This window comes from Staurois parvus, unplaced genomic scaffold, assembly GCF_062004578.1.
Source record: "Staurois parvus isolate SC_StPar_1 unplaced genomic scaffold, SC_StPar_1.0 ptg000988l, whole genome shotgun sequence".
Lineage (NCBI taxonomy): Eukaryota > Metazoa > Chordata > Amphibia > Anura > Ranidae > Staurois > Staurois parvus.
The window spans coordinates 7,768,285-7,791,461 of NW_028318784.1; the positions used below are offsets into that span (position 1 = coordinate 7,768,285).

General features: G+C 38.5%; 1 protein-coding gene across 3 annotated transcripts in view; it reads left to right on the forward strand.

Annotated features, from left to right (window-relative positions):
• The window catches only part of NRIP1 (nuclear receptor interacting protein 1), a 110,192-nt gene extending 98,119 nt beyond the window's left edge, over positions 1–12,073 (forward strand). For all 3 annotated transcript variants that reach the window (XM_089657389.1, XM_089657390.1, XM_089657391.1), the window contains exon 2: positions 1,332–12,073. In XM_089657389.1, coding sequence (XP_089513515.1) covers positions 1,622–5,047 — 3,426 coding nt within the window. In that variant the 5' untranslated portion in view covers positions 1,332–1,621 and the 3' untranslated portion in view covers positions 5,048–12,073. The remainder of the gene's footprint in view (positions 1–1,331) is intronic.
• The last annotated feature ends 11,104 nt before the right edge of the window (positions 12,074–23,177 follow it).

Genomic DNA, 23,177 nt, shown 5'->3' on the forward strand with positions numbered 1-23,177 from the left:
TGTCTTTGGTAAACAAAAAGAAACCCAATAAATGTATATTGATTGGTTTGTGTGAAAGTTATAGCGTCTACAAACTATCGTGTGTGTATGTATTTGTGTGTGTGTGTATATATATATATATATATATATATATACACACACACACACTGTACAGCGCTGAGCAAACCGTTGGCGCTATATAAATACTGTATAATAATAATACTGGAATTGTTTTTTTGTTTTGTTTTTTAATACTATTAATGGCGGTGATCAGCAACTTATAGTGGGGCTGTGATAATGCAATGGGCAGTCTAACACTAACTGACACTGGTTGGGGGCTGACTGACACTGACATCACCAGTGACACTAATACAATAGTTATTGATAATACTATACACTCTCACTGTACTAATGGCACTGGCTGGGAAGGGGTTAACATCTCGAGGCAATCAAGGGGTTAAATGTGCGCCTCATAAGTGTTAATGTGCTGCTTTTTACTAAAAATCTATTTGTTCCTGAAGAAACAAAGAGATAGTTTCCTCTGGACAGTGCCCCATGTTGTTTGCCAACACAGGGTTCTGGGCTGTGATTGGACATAGCTGATCATCAGGTCTCAGCCATGAATCACAGGGTGAGCACACCCTGAACCCGGAAAGAGAGTGACATACAGGTATGTCGCTGTGCCTGTAGGAGCCACCCATCTGCAGAATAATGCGGGCGAGCAATCCTAAAGTGGTTGCAGTAATGTATTTAAAGAGAAAAAACATTTTTTTTGCAATTTTGGATAGAGTGGGGAACAATATCAAGTTTTTTTTGTTGCTTGTGCCACCAATACCCTCTCTTCCTGATGGCTATTATCACTGGGGCTGAAAATGGTTGGAAACCCAAAATGTTGATTTTTTTACCAGAACAGAAATAGGGGAAATCTTTCAATGGAAACACTTGTTCTGGTGACAATTGTCTAAAAGAAATTACTGTGCTCTGGAAATATTTCCTCTCATTTCATGTTGTATCTACAGGAGAAGAAGTGAATCTCTTGAACAAGAAACAAATGGCAAGAAGAAAAAAAATCAACAAGGGTTTTAACCATTTCCTACTCTGACTGAATAGATTATAAGCACCTTAATACACAGTAGGAGAATCCTAACTTATAGGAATTAAAATACTCTAGTACTCTATCTTAGTGTGACCCTTGTTTTAAACTAGAAAATAACTTTAATGTCTATAATTTATAAATACTGTATAATAATAATAATAATGGTCTTATCTGTGTAACATTACCTTAAATGTGAATGATGTTGGCTAATAATAACAATCGTTCTTATGGTTGTCTTTTGTTTTTTGTTTCACAGGTAAATTCTTGGAGAAGGATGGAAGTGCCGTTTCAGTGGAAAATCTGTGACAACCTGTATATGTGAAAGATATTTCAAGGAATAGATGCATTTCAACATGCTGTATCAACATTAACTTCAGATGGGACTTTCAATATCTTGGCAATGGTTTTTCAGAGGACATCTGTTTGGAATTCCTCATCAAATGCCATTTTAAAATAGCAGGCATCCACTTTTGAAAATTTGCTCCAAATCTTTTGTTTCGCCTAAAGTCGATAAAGACAGAGCTTCTCCGTATACGTTTGTTGAACATGACTCATGGAGAAGAGCTTAGCTCTGAAAAACAACAGGATTCTATTGTTTTAACCTACCTAGAAGGATTACTAATGCATCAAGCAGCTGGAGGTTCTGGGACGGTGGTTGACAAACACTCTGTTGGCCGTGTAAAAGTTGAAGACAACTTTAACATTTCTGGTAGTGTTTTCAATAACTGTAAGAATAATGCTACGGTTCACAGTGACGGTCAAGGGTCTGGCATGCTACATCTCAAGAAGGCCAGGCTCTTGCAATCTTCAGAAGATTGGAACGCTGCAAAGAGGAGACGCTTATCTGATTCGCTCACTGTGAATGGCAAGGACGAGTCTCTTTTAACTGGAGTAGGGGAGAATGTTCCCAAAGGAAAGCAGGATAGCACTTTGCTTGCCTCTTTACTTCAGTCATTTAGTTCCAGGCTGCAGAGTGTTGCTCTGTCTCAACAGATAAAACAGAGTCTGAAAGACCAAGGATTTTCCATCAACCAAGATACTGTTCATGAAGAAAAAGATGACCAGTGTTATGGTATGGCCTCCAATCATCTAAGGTCACTATTAAACAAAACCAGATCAAAAGATAAAATAGTTGAGAACAATCTGACTGTTTTAGGTAAAAATGCTCTACCAGAGAAGCACATTGAACCTCCTCATTCTGTCCAGAGTGCTGCCAAAAGCACAAGTGAGCAAATTTCGTGTGCTGCAAGACTTCAAGCTGTTGCAAACATGGTGGAGAAAAGGTCAAGTCCTACTGTTTCACCTAAACCGAGCGTTGCCTGCAGTCAGTTAGCTCTGCTGCTCTCTAGTGAAGCACACCTGCAGCAGTACTCTAGGGAACATGCCTTAAAAGCACAGAGTGCAAGTCAGTTAGCCAGTGAAAGACTGGCTGCCATGGCAAGACTGAAGGAGACCTCTGAAAAAGATCTTAACCGGTTCCAGTTGACAGCAAATGTTGCAAATAGCCTGAACAGTCAAACTCGGACAATAACTAATGGTCTAAGTGATCCAGGCAATATGTCTCCTTTTCCAGGTCAGCTTGGAGTTCCAAGTTCTCCCCTCAAATCAGTTGGTTATAAGCATCATATAGATAAAAACCATCCAAAGCCTTCACCCAACAACAGTTTGCTTTTGCATCTGCTCAAAAGCCACAATGGTTCAAGTGTTGGAAAAAGCCACATACATAGTGAAAAATATTCTCTTTTTGAAGAAAGTGCTACACCAACAACTACAGATGACTACTCTGATAACAATCCTAGTTTTACAGAAGAGGAGAGCAGTGATGATGAAAGTACTCATTCTAACTGTGCTCCTATAGATTTGTCCTGCAAAAATCGGGCAGATAGGCCTCAATCATTGCACTCAGCAGCCTCTATAGATAATTTAACAGAAACTTTGCTTAAAACCTGGGACCCAAAAGTTAATGGACTTGAAAATGGTAAGGAAAACAAAGACTCCTCCATGGATTCAACACTAAAACCATATCAGAAAGTAACGTTATTACAGTTGCTTCTTGGCCATAAAATGGATGACAGCCCTGCAATATTGGATGACACACAAATAATAGATGAACCACGAACACAACAAAAGACAGCTGACTTGTCGAAGTTTAATTTGACTCCACCTGTCCATCTTTCGGAAAGTCCTAGCATTCATAATTCTTCTCCATTAAACACACTATCTTTGCATAGGTCCACAGCATCTGCCTCTCCTTTAAATTTAACTCATCAGCCATTTCCAGTTAAGCCCAACTTCCCTTCCTATGTAAGCAGTGTTCAGCCAGAAAGAATCGTTAATCCAGCTTCAAAGCATTTGATGGAGCTTACAAGAAGCAAAACACTTCAAACTGCTGTCCCAGTACCAAATGACAATGCACAAACCAATGCTGCTTTTAGCGCTAGCAAGCTGCTACAAAATTTAGCTCAATGTGGAAAGCAGAGCACTACTCCTGAGGAACAAAGGCCACAGAAACCAATGGGTGCAATAAATTCCAATGCTATAGGGTTAATTGATAGAATAAGCAGTCCTCTAATCACAAATCAGTCACATCCATTTGAAGAAGGTAGGGGATTTAGCAGTCCATCTACTCCATTAGATTCTGGGTTTCCTGGATCTGAAATTGAGAACCTTTTAGAACGACGCACAGTACTTCAGCTACTTCTAGCTGCACCTAACAAATGCAGAAGTGAAACAATGCAGAAACCCATTGTAAAAAATGAAATAATCCCAGATAGGACTGAAAACTTGGCAGATGAACAGATTGTAGCTGTCAAAATCAAAACAGAGCCAGAAGAAGAATCAAATTCCCATCAAACAAGAGATGCAAATACCCCAAACACAGGTATATTTCTTCAGAAAGCACCTAGACCTCCTCCTGAGGACATAAAAGCTCTGCACCCTACCCCACATGATTTCTCAGTGTCAAAAAATGGTCTTTTGAGTCGCTTATTGCGTCAGACCAATGACGTATTTGACTCTTGTGATCTGGGTTTAAATATCCAGCACCCAGAATGCAAGCAAGCCGAATCAAAGATGTCTTGCATAGTGCCCAAAAAGAGAAAAATGCATCCGAATAATCCTGCAGAAAGCCATGTCAAACTAGCAAAACCTAATTCTCCAGACACTGGAAACAAGCAGTTTTGTTATACACCCTGTTCAAGTGAGTCATCTTTCCTTCGGGAGGAAGTAAATGGCACACTGATGGATCATGACCATAAAAATCTTACAATTCAGAATGTCTTTAGTGAAAATAAAAATGTTGGCTGGTCAAGAGAGAGTAAAGGTTTTAACGTGCTGAAACAGCTTTTGCTTTCAGAAAACTGTGTCCGAGATTCTCAACATAGGAATAATGTTGCAGTTGAAGAGTTGATGAGGGGAAACCAAAGCAACTTAGCAGGCAATTCTGAACTTATTCTTCCGTCATTGAATATGTTTATGGGAAAGCCTTCTCAACAAAATAGTTTTGGTCAAATGGCATTTCAGTATCCATCTCCTTTAAGTCATGCTCCTCGTTCTTCCCCAGACATTCTCAGAAATAGCTCACCACGGACTGAGCCTGGACATATAAATATGTACCCAAATCCTAGTGACAAAGGACCCATCAAATGGGTTATTGCAGACAATGACAAAAATGATCGTGGGAAAGATTCTCCAAGGCTGACAAAAACTAACCCCATATTGTATTATATGTTGCAAAAAGGGGCTCATTCGGCGGCTGGTCATAATTTCCGGGATCAGACCAGCTGGACGGAATCTTTTTTGGGACAAGCAGCAGAGATGACTTTAAAAAGAGAATCCCTCCACTCCCCAGGAACCAATATGCTTGGTTTTAATAAGCCTTCCAATCACAATGTAAATAAAACTTTACACAATTCCAATGGCAGCAAGTATGGGCTCTTTGATATGCTTTCAATAAAAAAGGAACCTGAATAATTTATTGAAAAAAAAAATGCCCTTTTACTTTCAATGTTTCAAAGTTGACATGCATGACTACGAGAGTAAAGCATGATTTTACAGACATGGTTTCATTTCATCTACCTAAGTTGATGATTTTGCTTGTGACGGTAGCCTATTTCTATATGTACATAATTTTCTCCTTGCCTCTTGTATAATTTAGCAGCTGCAGATCTGAATTTCACATTTTCTATCGAGGATAATGTCAGCAATTTTTGGCTGCAAACGCACTAAGTTTTTGTCTAAAGCTTTCTATATTATGGTTACTGCATTCCACTTCATGGTAACCTTCAACCTAATTGCTAGATAACATACCTATTTTTCTTTAGTTTTTGTAAGTTAGTATCTCTAAATTAATTAGAGCATGCAAGTGAAATGGTTAAATGTACATTGTTGTGCTGAACTCGGTAGAGCAATGTGTGTCTACCCATGTTTGCCATTTAAACATAATGCTGTTCATACTACAGGCAAGGTTGACTGAAGATCTGGTCTCAGATGGCATACTGAAGGCAAACCCATGCTTTGACCATGAAGAGCAGAACTGCAGGGTCATTTTAATGCCCAGCCCCCTCAGTTGCTTGAACTTTTCTTTGCTGTCTCACGGATCGGTTCACTCAGCAAAGAAAAGTGACATACCAAGTGCTTCCAGGTATAGAAGAGCATAGGAGGAACTCCTTTTCCCGACTGATGACAGTAGTGCATGGTAATTGCCACTCAGGTTGGCTAGGCCTGCCACACGGGGCAGCGAAGGAAGTCCTCAGTCCAGTATACACTCCTGATTGCGGCCTGGAGAAGACATGAGAATTCTTCTGCAGGTGCACAGAGGGGTGTGGGGGCAAAGGGAAGTTGAGCATAAGCAGCTGCCAGTCTGGCATTAGAGCAAATTTTTTGTTTTGCCTTGAGTGGGCAAAGCCTACACTTATTTTAAGAGAATGCAATAGACAAGGTTCTTACTTTAACTCAAGGCCCAATGTGCCTTAAAGAGGACTGGACCTGTTTTAAATAGACAATAATTTTCTCCATGGGAGTGCTGTTTTCTCTTCTCTCTTCCGGTTCTAGAGCAAAATTCAAACCAAGGAAAAGCAGCGTTGTGCATAAGCCCTACTGTTGCTTACATTATCGTCGCTAAAAAATATTACTCATTAAATATTCTGTTTACATTTTTTGATTCATTCTGCCTTGGAAACTTGAAAGTCCACTTAGGCACAGAAAAGAGGACAATAAACTTTAAGGACCTGCACACGCATTGTATAAAGGAAATTTTTTCAATTTTGTGTCTTGCTGTGAAATGATAAATGTTCTTTCAAAGAGGTAGGCATGATTTCACGGAGGCTAGGTGAATGAGTCCTAAATGTTTTAATGTTCTGGTTAGCTGGATATTGGAATACAAACTATTGATTATCAACCAGTATTTTATGTGCTTAAATGTCACAATTTGGTGGGAGTATTGCAATTTTCCAACCCCTAAGATAGGAGTTTTTTTCAGTAAATTGGTTGTAAATTGGGTTTGAGTAGTTGGGGCTTTAATTTCTGTAATTTCTAATCTCTGTTTTTTTGCTGGGAAGTGTGATTTAGTGAGCTGGAACCTTCCCTTAGTCTAGGCCAGTGCTGTAAGATTTATTTTCTGGCCAGGGAATGGCAGAGCACCTACTATGTGAGACTTCATAAGGTGGGGGGTGATGGGGTTTGGGGGCATTTTATAAAATTTGCACAGATACTTCTGTACTTTTATAGAACAGGAGAAAATATATTCATTAAAGTGCCATTCAACATGAATGGCAGTTCACCAGTGCATGTAGAGTGCGTTAGGGCATTTTGCAGTAACGCATCTGTGTGAACAGAACCTAAAGCCAAGTACACATGATCAGAAAATCGTACGAAAAATACCGCTTTTGAAGCATTCGTATGATAATCTGATCGTTAGTACACAGCTTTCATCCGAAATTATTGGAAGGGACAAGCACGAAAATTTTTCTCACACAAAACCATATCATACAATTTTCAATTAATCAGTACAGTTTTCATTCAAATATACAATACATCATTTCTGAATCATCTTTCTGTCGTATGAGAATTTTCGTATCTTTAGTAACCTCTTCACTTTTGATATGAGACTGCAGGCAAAAAACAGACGATCATTCGTCCGATATTCTCATTTTGTGTACGGGGCATTAGACTCTCTCTCACAGTTGCTCTTCTAATTACCATCATTGATTTAAGCAAGCCTGCTTTGGCTCAGTTCGCACAGTGCGCTTTATAAGGGCCTATTCACACCTTTGAGTGCATTTTCATGCAATAAGGTAGCCCATTCACTTTGAATGGTCCCTCATTGCACAATGTTGGGGTGTCATTAAGATTGAATGGCAATGTGCTGGAGCACACATATACAGCACATTACCTTGCATTGTGGTAATGTACTTTTAAATGTGGGTTAATATGCGCATTATTGCAATTCCAAAGGTGTGAATCCAAACCCTCAGTTCTGCACTGTAGACATGCTTTAATGCACCCTAATAAGCATCTAAAGCACACGTGGACTGCTTTTCCATTGCTTTTAGTAGTACAATCCTCAACTTCCTTATGGCAAATTTGTTGCATGTGTGTTCATGCCTGCAGCTTTGAACAAGAAAATGGAAAATGCACAAATGTTTTTAAGCACATAAATGTGAATAAGCCCCAAATGTGTTGATCAGATAGTGTTGGCACCTAGCTATCATTGTCCTGAGTATGCTAAGAAGTTGGGTTACAGTATCTGATATGAATCTTTAGTTTTTCTGCCAGACAACGCAACCAAAATAAAATACAGATAAGTTGCAGTTTATAGATTCTGAATAGTATTTGTCCATCTTGTATTCTTCATTGAACTGTATACATGGACTTTTATTAACATAATTAACTCAAGCAGCTGACTCAGATAATAGCGACATTTATTTTTAAGCACCCAAGTGACTATAAGGCAAGTGGCACCTCCCCTCCTCCAGTATGTAATTCTTACTGCAATAATTATAGTTTAGTTTTGGATAGTTTTATGTTCCTGGCAGCTGTTCTTTAATGTAAAATCAATGCAGCCGGCACAGTGAGCCATGGCTAGTTACCACAAGGTCACCGTGGTGTAACCTAGTGGTATATGAAATAAGGAGTGTCAGTTCCTGCGCTAACAATATCGCAGCTTGTATTTACACTTTCCTTTCTTTACCCGTGACAACAAATCCATTAAGAGCAGCTTTAGTCATTTGACATCTGTGATTTTTTTTTTTTCTTTTGTAGATTTGATAGTAAAATCCTTAGTTAAAAAAATGCTAAAAACATAATAACATTCAAACCTATATGTATAAAATGCCAAAACCAGAACAGAAAAGGCGCTAAATCTTGTTTATGCAGTTTTAGGCCTCACTGGACTTTTTAATGTTGCTCCTAGGGGCATATAGGGTTTTTTATTTTTTTTTTTTTTTACTGCCTCTAAATGCCTCTTCATGTTAGCCTATGTGATAGAGACAGGGGCGTTTAGAGGCAGAAAAAAAGAAAAAAAACCACTGCCGGCATGCCCAGGAGCAGCAGTGTAATGGCAGAAAAACCGCTTGACTCCTGTAAATGCGCATTAATGTTCGGTGCATTTAGCTCTGCAGTGTTCATTTAAAAGGCCATAATAAATTAATATTCTGACTAATGAAATTAATGCCAAAGAGCTTGACGCACCTAAACGCATTACACGCCTTTACAAATTTCAAGCATTTTTTCTGCCAAAACACCAAAAGCATCTAGGAGAGTTTTCAAAACCACCAGTGTACATTAGGCATAATACTGAACTAGACTCCATTTAGGCTAAAGGAATTTAGGGCCATGGCAAACAAAATACAGCTCCATTTTCTGTTTTAGGAATAAATGAACTACACTCAATGAAAGGTAAGTATTGCAGCAATTCCAGTGATTTGTAGCTCAGTCACACCTTTTGCCTTTTGTTAAATTCTTTTGCCTGATGCGTTTTCCACTAATATCATTGGACGCACATGTCGTTGCACATTGCAAGGCACTTTACATTGCACATCAATGTGCGTTGACTTGCATTAAAGAATTTGATGGAAAATGGAGCAGAAAAAAGCCGCAAAGGTATGAATCCAACCTCGGGATTGACCTTTTTGCAGCTGGCTAAAGAATCACCAGCTTTGGTAGCTTCTCGGGATACCCAATGCATTTACTGTTGACTGATGCACACCAGAGTTTTGTAGCTGCCTATAGAAGTATTGAAGCTGGGTATATCTGCTCTGTAGCCAGTTATAAATTGGGGAAATCTGTAGCTGCCACAAATGTTAGCTAGTGTGATATTCCTGGAAGGCTATCCAATGACACGCACTCCTCCCTTGTGTCACCAGGACACAGGTCTTTCTGATTTTGTGATGCATGTATGTGCTGCAAACTTAGGATGTAGGTTCCCTTCTCTCCATATAGCAGGGATTGATCACCAGATGGCCACATATAGATCTGCTAGTATCTGCACAAATATTAACAACCTTATTTGTACATGCTTCAATAGTCACCCAGTTGTGATGATCAAATTATTTGCTCTGCAACTCCAGGTTCAGGAAAGTCTAACTCAATTCACAATTTTAGGTTTGGATAAAGGGTGGAAGGGTGTCCGGTTAATATTTCTGTTAGGGAGATTTTCCCATACTTCCTGTCCCTGTGACGCCTGTACATGAAATAGAGAGTGCGGTTGTTACCAGGACAGAAAGGCACAGGCAGCATTAAAAAGGTCTAACTCTTAATACATGGCTACAAATATACTTGGGGAGAGTTCATATTTCTTCCTATACCAATAAAAAGTGTAAAATGAAACACAGGAGGAATTTAAAGCCCTGATGCAGATTCTAATCCTTCCCCGCTTCATCCAAAACTAAGGAAGTATTGTCTGGAGTTAGACAAATTCAAATCCCCTGAAGTTTAGCTTGCTGTCCATTTCAAAATAAAAAAGAAGCCGCCTCTAATAAGACAGATGTATCATTCTACTGCACTCCTCATCAAACATGGCCAATGTGGATACTGAGCAGAACAATTTTGGTTCTAAAGTTTAAGGGGGAAAAAATAAAATGATTTATACAATACACTGAAAATATTCTATCAAATAGGCAGCTAGAGAGAAGGTTTACTATTAGAAAAACACTGAAGATACCAATAATGCTCTATGTTCTCACTTGTTGTGTGCCTAAAATATATATTTTTGTGTAAATGAAAGCATTTTGAGTTAAAGGTGAAATAAAAGCAAATAAATAAAAAAATGGACAATAACTTTCATATGATGCAGTTAGGATTTTCCATTTCTATATTGCTATTTTTGCAAACATGGTATATTGTTGTCTGTACAGTATATTTTTAGCAGATGACAGCAGTGTGGTCATAAGCTGGTGTTAAAGATATGCCATCAATCTGCCCATTCAGTGCCTCCAGTTAGCCCACTACTGTAGAAGGGCATAAATGAAGATCTGGGCTCCTTTGCCACCTACCTGCTCCTTCAGAGCCTCTGCTAAGTGAGTGTATTGGATAGTGGACACCAGATATTGAAGTGTATGTGACCTTTCCCATGTGGCATTGTTTTTGGTTAAGCAGCCAATTGCCAGGCCCAAACATTGCCCCTGGCTGACATCCACCAGTGAAAAAATCATGACACCAAAATTTACAAATGGTGGACTTCTGCAATGGGAAGGCGGCAAAGAAGCCTGTAAATGGGCAGTGAAGTGACAGTGCCTCTTTATATGCCACTTATTGTATAGAGAACCAATTAATATGACACATTTTTTATTTACATGTTTTTCTTTTCACTAATAAAAAAAGCTCTATAATGTTTGTTTTACAGATGGTTTTGAGGGTGAGGTTTTTGTTCCCAGTGGCAGCCAGTCAGCTTCTTCCTTACATTTTGTAGGTTGCTCTAAAAAAAATAGTCATATTCTACTTGGCTGCTACAAACAACAGTGTTTTTGATACATTAGGCCATGTGCAATTCTGTAAGCGCAAACTTTATTTTTTATGTGGCAAAGTAACTTCCTAATTCTTCTTTCTTTACCAGTTGCTTTAGGATCACCAAGTACCTGCTAATCATAAGCTCATCATCATTATTGTAATTTTCCATTCAGAAAACAATATTTTTTATTTTTTTTAAGCTGTGAAAAAAAAATATTCAGTTGAGCTTAACATTTGCAAAATAAAATGTATTTTTTTGAACATGTACAAACAAAACAATATGTCTTAGGCAATTGCCTTTCTTGAAAAGATGTACAGACGTGTGACTGAATCTGTAAATATAACGTGTCAGTCATTTAATGCATTGGTATGTTCAGATGTTTTTTTTAAAGATTGCTGTACATAATGTTTTCCATAAAAGTCAGAAAAATTTTTTGTATTGTTTTAAAGAAAATCTTCTTTGGGGGTTATATAAAGTCTGTGAATATATGTATATATATTTTTCCCTTTTTTTTTTTTTTGTTTTGCATGCTTGCATATTATTGTACCTTCAAATTGTAACTTTGGGGTGAAATGTACAGAAATTAAATTTTATTTAAAATTGTGATTACTTCTGCATGGTCAATGCATGGGAAAATGTCCTGTGCATAGTGACTTTAAACAGCCAGGTCAGACGCTAATTCAAATGACAGTATTGTGTTTTTTGTACTTTTTTCTGTTTAGTCAAATAAACCATTAGCAGGATTTGATTTGAACAAGAGTCTCTGTTTCAATTGAAAGCCCAAATCTGTAATGTTAAGCATTTCTATATTTTAATTTTTATATAAAAATTAAAACAAAGTAAATTAAGTAATCAGGCGCTACTCAGTGAAATCTGGTTTCCATCATTTCGGAATTCTGAAGTTTATAGAAAATGTTTGTGTTCAGATGGAGTTTTTGTTTTTCTGTGATGTCACGAGCCTTGTATATAAAGCAGTGTGATTCTTTTATTATTTTTTTAACAATGTAACGTTCATTTCCTGGTAAGGATTTGAATAAAGAAATAAATAGTAATATGCTTGTTATTTATTGTTTTAGAAAAAATGTTCTGGTAATTCAGACACTTTGGGGTTGGTTTACTAAAAACGATGAGTGGAAAATCTGGTGCAGCTGTGCATGGTAGCCAATCAGCTTCTAACTTCAGCTTGCTCAATTAAGCTTTGACAAAAAATCCTCAAAGCTGATTGGTTTCTATGCAGAGCTGCACCAGATTTTGCACTTTCCAGTTTTAGTAAAGTAACCCCTTTGTGTCCTGCGATTGTTAAAAGTATGGTTGCTTTACCATGCATTGAAAGCACACAGCTGTCCCACTGGGCACTGGGGATGTGTGGAAATTCTCATTTTTTTTCTCATTCAGCAGAATTTTGCTTGGAAAAAAAAATATTTTTTGAGTGTATTTTTTACACTGTATGTATTTTTTTTTTCTGTGAAAAAAAATAGTAAAATAATGAGGGGTCATTTTTTAGCATAACAGGTCCATAATAGATTAAAGTGGCTTCTGTAACCTTAAAGGGTCAGAAAACGATATTGTCATGAATCAGCAGCAGGGATGGCCAGATCTGCATGGCTACACTTAGGAACTGGGACCAGGCTGTGTATAGTAAAGCAAATTTATTAAAAGTAAAACAAAAGACATCCAAACACCAGCAAATGGGAACATAGCAAACGTGAAGCTACAAGTGAACAATAACCATAGAACAAAATACTTAAGAAGCAAACTAACGGAGTAAAGAACAAACTAACTATGTACAATATATACAAAATGAGGAACAAGGTGTGAAGAATGTGGTGCTCGACCCCTGCCTTTCTCACCAACTCGTGATGAAGGACTAGTCAATCTCACAGAGCGTTGTCACTTACATAACAATACAACTCTCAGCTGCAGCCTGCACAAAGATTTTCCAGCTGCGGGACCACAATCTAGCAGGATGAGAGCGATTGTCACTGGGTTAAGTTAAGCAATTAACTCTAAGCTACCACCACCTTTTTAGTGAGAAAACTCACAATCTTAGAGAAAACTCAACTATGATTTTAGACTAAATGTCTGTAACACGCACTGTCACCACAGACAGGTATGTTCAGAGGATTTATACTACAGTAGCACTCTTCAAGAGACAGGGATTCTTTAGTTTGCATTAAAAGCTTTCGAGACAATTTCAACACTCTTCCAAATGGGGTGTATTAATGAAAAAGGTCAAAATGGTGCAAATTAGAATATTTACAGAAAAAAAGGGTGTTACAAGAAAGAGGCAATAAAGTAACAGAGAAATAACAGTAGTTGAAAATGAAGAATGCCTTGGCTTTAGCAAAGTCCAACTGATCAAGCAAAAATGGTACAGTGGCTCGATCAAGTCCAATAAGGTTTTGACATTGCCTTTTTCTGTGGTATCAAAGGGGTGTTGACAGAGACCATCTGACCGATCGTCTGGTTTAAGGGGTGGTGGCTGGAAGGTTCCACGTTTATGACCAAGTCCCAAACACACTTTCAAGTATTCATATTTCTGAATACCTACTGTTTAAAGTCTGTTAACATGCAGATTATTGTCCAACATGAAATTAGCTTCAAAATGGGTATAAATGGGTAAGCCTAATGCACTCTGGTAACTTCTGCATAGGGGTGTTTGGGTTCAAAATGCTACCCAATAACTGATGTCATTATTTTATGAAATATGAGGAAGTTTCCCTTATGGAAGAAAAATATATTTTAAATATATTTTAAAAATATTCTTCCAAAATATATTGCCATATATTTGAAATGCTACAATTTTGGCCATATTCAATAAATTATATATATATATATATATATATATATATATATATATATATATAACTGCATGTTGAAATGCGTTTTTATTACAATCTGAAGAATATATTTTAAAAAATTATATTTTTAAAAAAATATTTCTTTTAAATATATTCAAATTTTTTTTAACATATAAAAAAGTCATTTTTAACATATATTTTTACATATATTTGTAAATGCATTCAAGAAATGTAGATATGTATTTTTAAAGGCATACAGTATATTTGAAATGTATTTTCAAAAATATTTTTCATATTTTGTAATAAAACGCATTTCAACATGCAGTATATATATATTTATTGAATTATATTGAATGTGGCCAAAATTGTAGCATTTCAAATATATGGTAATATATTTGGGAAGAATATTTTTAAAATATATTTCAAATATATTTTCTTCAAGGTGGGTTTAGAGTCTTGGCTGATAACCAGTCCATCAGGGATGTGTATTCTCCCGAATTCCAACAAAGGTATTTATGACCCAGTGTCTGGTAACTTTCTAGTTGCTGAAGTGGCGTGGCCTGGTGCTGTATATTGGGGGTTAGATCCTGCTATTCATATTACCAGGCTTATAAGGGGTGTCTGCCAGCAGCTAAGATGTTGTAGATTGTATGAGCTGAAAGAAGGAGGGAGGGGGAGAGAGGAAAAGGTCACTGTGGCTATTTCTCTCTTCTGACAAAATGGAATGGAAGACTTGTGACCTGAACAAAGTGGATGTAACCTACAGCTTTCATGTACCTAAGAGATGAAGGGAGGAGAGGGGGGAACTAGGACTGGGATCGGGAACAAGGAGAGCAGAGATAAGTAGCATGGTACAAGGTAAAGGATGCAGGGCAAGAGTAAGGATCGGGCAGGATAAATGGCCCACAGTATCTGGCTAGCTGAAGTATAATAGCAGAGGAGAGACTAAACCCCCCCCCAGTAGCCAGCATCAGATGAAGCTGATTACTGGAAACTGCTGGCTGCTGGGAGACACCCCCTGGTAAACACAAACTACAAGCCTCCATCCAGAGAACCACAGTGCCTCCAGCGGGTGATCTACATCCTGACAGATATCCTTATGCATCCAGAGTAGAATTTTGCTAAAATATCTCATTTTCCCTTATCCCTAATGGGCTCCTTCACTGGACAAGTAGTAAGGTGCAGACATGGAAAGAACCAAGCTTTCAGATATAATACCCAGGATTTGACCTTTTACATACCAGCTTCAAAATGTGAAAGAGCAATGTGCTTTTGGAAATGTGTTGCTGCTCATGCAGAAAGTGAAGTCCTTATACTACCATTATTTATTCAGGGACATCTATGCCTGCTTTTCATCTGTGATTACATTTTAAATTAAATATTGGTTTATTTTAAAGAAAATCTGTACTGAAGGAAATACAAGGATTATTGCTGCTAACCTAGTTCTAAGACTACTGCCAAAATTTCCTGAGTTGCCTACATGGAGCAAACTTGCAGATTTAGACCTCTTGCACACTGCTGCTTAAAAACGTGTTTGTAGGCATACATGCCTTTTTTTTTTACTGATGTAAATGCAGACCATTGTTTTCAAGTAAACATGCACTACAATTAGATCAAAAAACAAAAATCTACATCTCCAGTCAGTATTTTTTTGCATGTAAGCTATACCCAAATACCCAAAATTATGCTCAAGTGCTATACAGCCCATCCTCACGTGTTTTGTGCCCAGAATGTCTGCTGATATCCATACATCAGTACTGTGTGCAAGTACCCTAAAAAGTCAAAGTGGAATTAGAATTCCTGATTTGAGTACTTCTGATCAATGATTCAGAATGTATTGAAGCCATTGGATTAGTATGACTGCTGCACAATTTGCATTTTTAAAAGCAGAGGTCAGCAGCAGCAGTTTTTTTTCATTATTTGTTCCAGCTTTTAATAGGTTTGTATTTAGGGGGTTGGGTGGTCTCAACATTTTCATACAAGCTCTGCTTTAAAGTGTAACTCCAGCTGATACATTTTTCTAATGTGCATTAAGTTTGAAGAACTAAAACTGGAGGCTTTTTTTTGCTGTCTGTGTCCCCATTGGATAGATTTCCTGCTCTGAGAGACACAACAGGAGGTAAGTGTAATAACCCCAAAATGAGGCAAAATCTCACATCTGACAGCTTGTACTGAAACAAGTGTCCCCTTTTGGTAGGTAACCCCTGTGTTTCTGTTCTGGTTACAACTGTAAATTATAGAATTTCATCACACTTTTTTCTCCAGGTGACAACAGTCCCCAAAACAAATAGTTGGGGTGAATGTCCGCAGCGGGACACATGCAATAAAAACCTGCTAGTGGATCTTTTTACAGAGGAGTTCTTACAGTAGGAACTAGTTTAACATTGTATTATAATAGAGCAATATACAGCAAGGTGGAGCTTCCACAGGAATCACTCAGAATGAGAGTAAATGTTAGGCTCCATGCACACTAGCATTTTTTTTTTTAAGCTCAAAAAATGCTGGATAAAAACCACTGGTAATAGCGTTTTTTTGTAGTGCTTTAAGCTGGCCATACATGGGTCGAATTCTGAAAAATTTATTTAGAAAATCTTTTCTAAGATTTTTCATTCAATTTCACACCATTAGTGGGCAACAGCAATGGTTGATTTTCGAGCGATCATTGAATCTGAGTGATCGGAATTTTTTTTAAAAAACGAACAAATCAATGATGGGAGGATCCTGCGAGAAATGTAATTGAAGAAGAAACGAGCCTGAGCTGTGAGCTGGAAAGAAAAGAACATTCTTGGCCACGAAAATTCTTTTCTTTTGCAACACAAGGTGAAATTAAAGGCTTGGTTGGTTGAATTTCGAAATCAATGGTGGCATCATCAGATTTCAAAATGCACAAAATTTGCGATTTTCTAAAGAAAATTTGTTCGGAATTTGACCCATGTATGGCCTGCATTAGTAGCATTTAGGAGCTTTAGCATTTTATTAGCATTTTTACATTACATGTAGAAAAAATCTGTTAGCATTTTAGCAGCATTTAGGAGAGTTAAGTCAGCCATATACGGGTCAAATTCCGAAAGAACTTTCTTTTGAAAATCTTTTCTAATTTCGCACCATTAGTGGACCACAGCAATGGCCGATTTTCGAGTGACCATCGAATTTGAGAGATTGGCATGTTAAAATTTTTTTTTAAAACGAACGAAGGTTTGAATCGATGGTAGAACGAGAAATGTAATCGAAAAAGAAATGAGCATGAGCTATAACCTGGAAAGAAAAGAAAATTCTTGGCCACGAAAATTCTTTTCTGTAGCAACCAGGTGAAACGAAAGGCTTGGTTGGTCGAATTTCAATATCAATGGTGGCACAAGCTGAATACAAAAGGCACACAATTTCTGATTTTCTAAAGAAAATTCATTCAGATTTCGATCCATCTGTGGCCTGCATTAAGTGTTTTTTCTGCTTTATGCTCCATGAACACGGGACGTTTGGAAAACACTTCTGAATGATGGAGACGTAGGTTAAAAAAAGGTCTGTTTAGCCCGTGTTTGCATAGCGTTTATGAGCGTTTGCATTTAGAAGCGTTTATTTAAAGATAACCTCAGGAGAGCTTCCAAAATGCCCAGAATGCACTGAAAAACAGTAAAAAAATTAACTATTTCAGACATTTGATGAGAAATAGAGAGAGCAGAAGCAGAGAGAGCAGTATTTGTTGAGATTAGCTGTCTTTTTTTTTGTGGTGTTTGGATGTGTTCCAGCTCATTTCTGTGCAGAAATTATTGCAGCAGTGTCTAACATATTTTCTTTCATGCGAAACCTCAAAGTATGGTGTACCAGGTCTATTTGAGTACCGGGAAAACACTTTGCATGCATTCTTCATGATGAAAAAAGGCTCTGGACAGCATCTGGAAATGGAAGAGTTAAACATTTTTTCCAAATGCTTATAAACGCGTTTAGCTGAAGTTACACACGTTTACAAGCGTTTGGTGTTTTAAATGCTGATAAAATGTACTCCTGAACGCAAGTTTGGTGTGTTAAAAAAAAACAACTGTAAACTCAATTGCCTGTAAACGACAATGTGTCCTATGGACACATAGGAAAACATTAGGGAGAGTTCAGAGGCTGCTGAAAAAAACGCAGAAAAGCTCCTAAACGTGAGTTTATTAGCTGCAGTGTACATGGAGCCTTAAAATTGCTCCAAAAAATTCTACAAAAAACTATTTTTTTTCTGCTCCTAGACACTAAAGCTTAAAAAACACTAATAGCACAAGTAGCGTAACACTATTCAGCTTCTAGGAGCAGAAAAAAATGCTAATAACAGCTTCTAGGAGCTTAAAAAAAACACTAGTGTGCATGGAGCCTAAGGTTTCAGATCTATTGTGACCCGTTCACAGCTGCATGATCTAAGGGCTAGTATTGCATCATTCTGTATACATGTATAAAGTGACTCCCTCATTGTATGTAAAACAAAAAAGATAGTACAGACTGATTCTAACTACATCTGTACATGATGTCCTATCAACTGTGATATTGCGGGACAAGATGCTAGGAAAGATGTTAGATATTTACAAGAAATTACAGTTTACTGGGAATTTTTTATTGGATTTTATTTTTAAAGAAAAAGGAATAACATTTCCAAAGTCAGTCAAACAGTAGACAAAAAAGGTGATGCATTACAAAGAACAAAGGTAGTCCAAAGCACTGGCAGAAGGCAAAGTTTTTTGGCACACATTTATGCATACAGTTGTGTTCAGAATAATAGCAGTGTGTTGAAAAAAGTGAATAAAACTCAAAATCCTTCTAATAGCTTTTATTTCCATACACACAAATGCATTGGGAACACGACACATTCTATTCCAAATCAAAACATGAAGAAAAATATATCAAATTTGTGTTGTTCCTCTAAAAAAAAATGAAGAAAAGTGAATATTAGACTGTTCAAAAAAATAGCAGTGTTTGTATTCTTCTTTACAAACTCAAACATTCACTATATAAACTGAAAAATGTTTGAAGATTTTGCTATCCTTTGAATCACTTAATGAATATTTCGTTGTATAAGCACTGTTTCTGAGAACTGCTGTACATCTGTGTTGCATGGAGTCAACCAACTTCTGGCACCTGTGAACAGGTATTCCAGCCCAGGATGACTGGACTACATTCCACAGTTTTTGCCTCAGAAACAGCATTTTTGATGTCACCCCACAAGTTTTCTATTGGATTAAGATCCGGGGATTGGGCTGGCCACTCCATAACGTCAATCTTGTTGGTCTGGAACCAAGATGTTGCACGTTTACTGGTGTGTTTGGGCTCGTTGTCTTGTTGGAACACCCATTTCAAGGGCATTTCCTCTTCAGCATAAGGCAGCATGACCTCTTCAAGTATTCTGATGTATTCAAACTGATCCATGATACCTGGTATGCGATAAATAGGCCCAACACCGTAGTATGAGAAACATCCCCATATCATGATGCTTGCGCAACCATGCTTCACTGTCTTCACAGTGTACTGTGGCTTGAATTCAGTGTTTGGGGGTCCTCTGACAAACTGTCTCCGACCACTAGACCCAAAAAGAACAATCTTACTTTCATCAGCCCACAAAATGTTGCGCCATTTCTCTTTAGGCCAGTCAATGTGTTCTTTGGCAAATTGTAATCTCTTCAGCACATGTCTTTTTTTCAACAGTGGGACTTTGCGGGGGCTTCTTGCAGATAGCTTGGCTTCACATAGGCGTCTTCTAATTGTAACAGTACTCACAGGTAACTTTAGACCTTCTTTGATCTTCCTGGAGCTGATTTTGGCTGAATCCTTGCCATTTTGGCTATTCTTCTATCCATTCGAATGGTAGTTTTTTGCTTTCTTCCACGTCTTTCAGGTTTTGGTTGCCATTTTAAAGTATTTGCGATCATTTAACTGAGCAGCCTATCATTTTCTTCTGCACTTCTTTATATGTTTTCCCCTCTCCAATCAACTTTTTAATCAAGGTACACTGATCTTCTGAACATTGTCTGGAACGACCCATTGTCCTCAGAATTTCAGAAATGCACTGTAACCAGCATGTACAACATTTGCTGCCTTCCTTCCTTAAATAAGGGCAATAATTGCCACCTGTTTTTCAAAGAATGAATGCCCTCACTAATAGAACTCCACACTGCTATTATTTTGAACGTGCCCCATTCAATTACACAGAATCAGCAGCATGCATGTCATGACTGTTGGGTCTGTTGGATTTCTATTACTCTACTACACCTGCTAGTAAATTGTTTGCCATGTAGAAATATCATTTCTACCAAAAACAGTGATTGATCAGGTTAGTGATGTCTGACTGTTATTATTTTGAACACAACTGTAGGTATCAGGCCTCCTGGACTAAACAATGCAGTCATCCTGAGGGATGCCAGTACAGTTGGTATTTCCAGCCATATAGAGTTGTATTTACACCAATCAGCCATAACATTTTGATGACTCACCTAATATTAAGAAGTTCCCCCCTGTTCTGATGACCATCACGGCATAGACGCCACTAGACTATTTAAGGTATGCTGTAGTATCTGGCACCAAGCTGACAGTAGTAAATTCTTTAAGTCCTGTAAGTTGCAAAGGTTGGACCTCCATGGATTGGACTTGTTTTTCCAGCACATCCTACAGATGCTCAATGGATTGTGTTCTGGAGAATTTGGAGGACAAGTCAACACTCAAACCATTCTTGAACCATTTTTACAGTGTGGCAAGGCTCATCAGAGGTCACTGCCATCAGGAAACACTGTTTCCATGAAGGGGTGTACTTGGTCAGCAACAATGTTAAGGTAGATGGAACATGTCAAAGTAACATCCACATGAATGGCAGGACCCATGGTTTCCAAGCAGAACATTGCCCAAAACATCACTGCCTTCACCAGCTTGCCTTCTTCCCATACTGCATCCTGGGGCCATCTCTACACCACGTACGTGACAGCCAGCCACATGATGTAAGAGAAAACATGACTCATCAGACCAGGCCACCTTCTTCCATTGCTCCATGGTCCAGATCTGATGCTTATGTGCTCATTGTAGGTACTTTCGGCTGTGTACATGGGTCAGTATGGGCACTCTGACTGGTCTGCAGCTACACAGCCCCATACTCAAGAAACTGCGAAGCCAATCTTTTCTGCTTTCAAATCATCAACTTAAGGGACAATATGTTTATCTGCTGCCTAATATATACCATTGACATTCAGGTACCATTGTAATGAAATAATCAATGTTATTCACTTTACCTGTCAGTGATCCTAAAGGATAAGTTCACCTTTTGAAAAAAAATTATAAATGCACCTCTTTTTCCAGGTAACAAAAAGTGCATTGTTTACTTGAAGCCTGTAAAGCAGGGGTCTCCAAACTATGGCCCTCCAGCTGTTGAAGTACTACAAGTCCCGTCATGCCTCTGCTTCTGGGAGTTCTTGCCTGTGGCTGTCAAGAGTCTTGCAAGGCCTCATGGGATTTCCAGTTCCTCAAAACCTGGAGGGCCATAGTTTGGAGACCCCTGCTAAAGCATTGCACCCGCAATCAGCAGTTTACAGGTTCCATGCAAGACTCCTACAGACTTGTCAGTCTGTCTGCTCGTACCTGGTACAGGCAGGCAGATACACAGTGACAGGAAGAGACAATGAACTACCAGAGCGCTGAACGACACCATGGAAGTCCATTGAGAACTACAAGCTGACAGCTGCAAAGGCAGTTCAGTACTTGTAGTTTCCCATTCACAGAACTCTGGGAATAAATGATGCAGCCAGGTGGGCAGAGCCCTGCCCGTTTTTTTTTTTTGTAAAGTGGGACAGTGAGCGGGGGGAGAGGATCCCCTGAGTGCTGTCACTAGAGGCAGTGGATCGGGCAGTAGCTGCAAGAATAGGAACATGTTACATGTTCCACCCGAAAAAAGGGGTACAATATGTAACATGTTCCCAAAGATGAACTTATCCTTTAATGTTATCGCTGATTGGTGTACATAGGCATAGGCACAACGTAGAATTCACATATCTAGATCAGACTCACATAGCGGACAGAGGTACAAAAAATTACAGGTTTCAAGATAAATGCAATAAAGGATAGCAATTTTTCATGCAGCACCTTGGGAAGCATCATGCCATTTTCTCTCTCTTTGGCTGTATGCACCAGTAGTGGGCGAAGGCAAAGTCTGGGGCTCCATCTGCTCTTCTGTCTGTCTTTACTCACATCACTCTTACGATTGGCCTTTTGGGTGGAATATAGTAATAACAATCTTGAAGAGATGTAAAATGAACCTGTTAACCATTTTATACATTAATACTGCTTCAAAGCAGTATGGCCAAATAAATTTTAGGTGTTTCCAGTGAGGTGCACTATTAAAGTGTTACTAAACCTACAACAGTAAAATTAGTCTGTATATGCAGTAAAGTATGCTTGTTATACTCACTGTGGAACCTAAGGGGTTAATCCTCTGCATTGTGTAAAAAGGTTGTACTGTCCCCACTTCATCTGCTGATAGAACAGAGGCTTGAGGGCATGCTGCACATGCTCACTTTGGTGTGTATTGCTAAAGAGTTGTTTTTTTGTTCTTAGGAGAATGCACGTGATCAGCCCAGGGCCAATCAGCGCTGTCCAGGCAAAGGGTCGGGGTCATGCAGCCTCATAGGACAAGCAGGAGAGAATGTAAACTCCTCCTACAAGCTTTAACCAGTTCTCTACTGAACACTGATAGAAGTCACAAGACTGCTCAAACTGATGATGAGAAAAGCCATTTCGCAGTTCATATTTACTAAAATAATTGCATTTCCATGTTGTGTGTACTGTGGGAGATCAGATATAGTGAATGCAGGTCCTGGGTTTAGTAACACTTTAATGCAATAGCATACACACAGCTCAAATCGAGTGACATCTCAGCATGGAGGGGAAGTCTAAGAAAAACATTTCTCTATGGTTTCTTGGGTCAATGGAGCAGCATTTCGGTTGGCTATACTGCACCAATGTGACTCTTTGTGGCTATCTTGGGTCAGCAGGGTCTATTTAAGTTCCTGCCCCCCCTTCCCGATTTAAGTGCACTTCTGGCATGTGGCTAATGTAGGGAGAGAGACCCCACTTGTTAGGGAAAGTAACTAGCGGTAGGGAAAGATTTCTGAGGAGAGGGAAAGATTAGGGACTCACTATCCTGGAAAGGAGCTTCACTCTTAGGACCAGACCAGCTAGGCTGTGCTTCAACCTCTGAAACAGACGCTGTCAGCACCTCTCCTTCTCTACATCCGACTACATTGAACTGTGAGTTAGTTCCCTGGCAGTTCTCTCCCACCAGGTTGTTTGTAATGTTGGCATTCTGTTTAATACAAATTCCAAATGGACTCTGTATTTTCTGCCCACACCA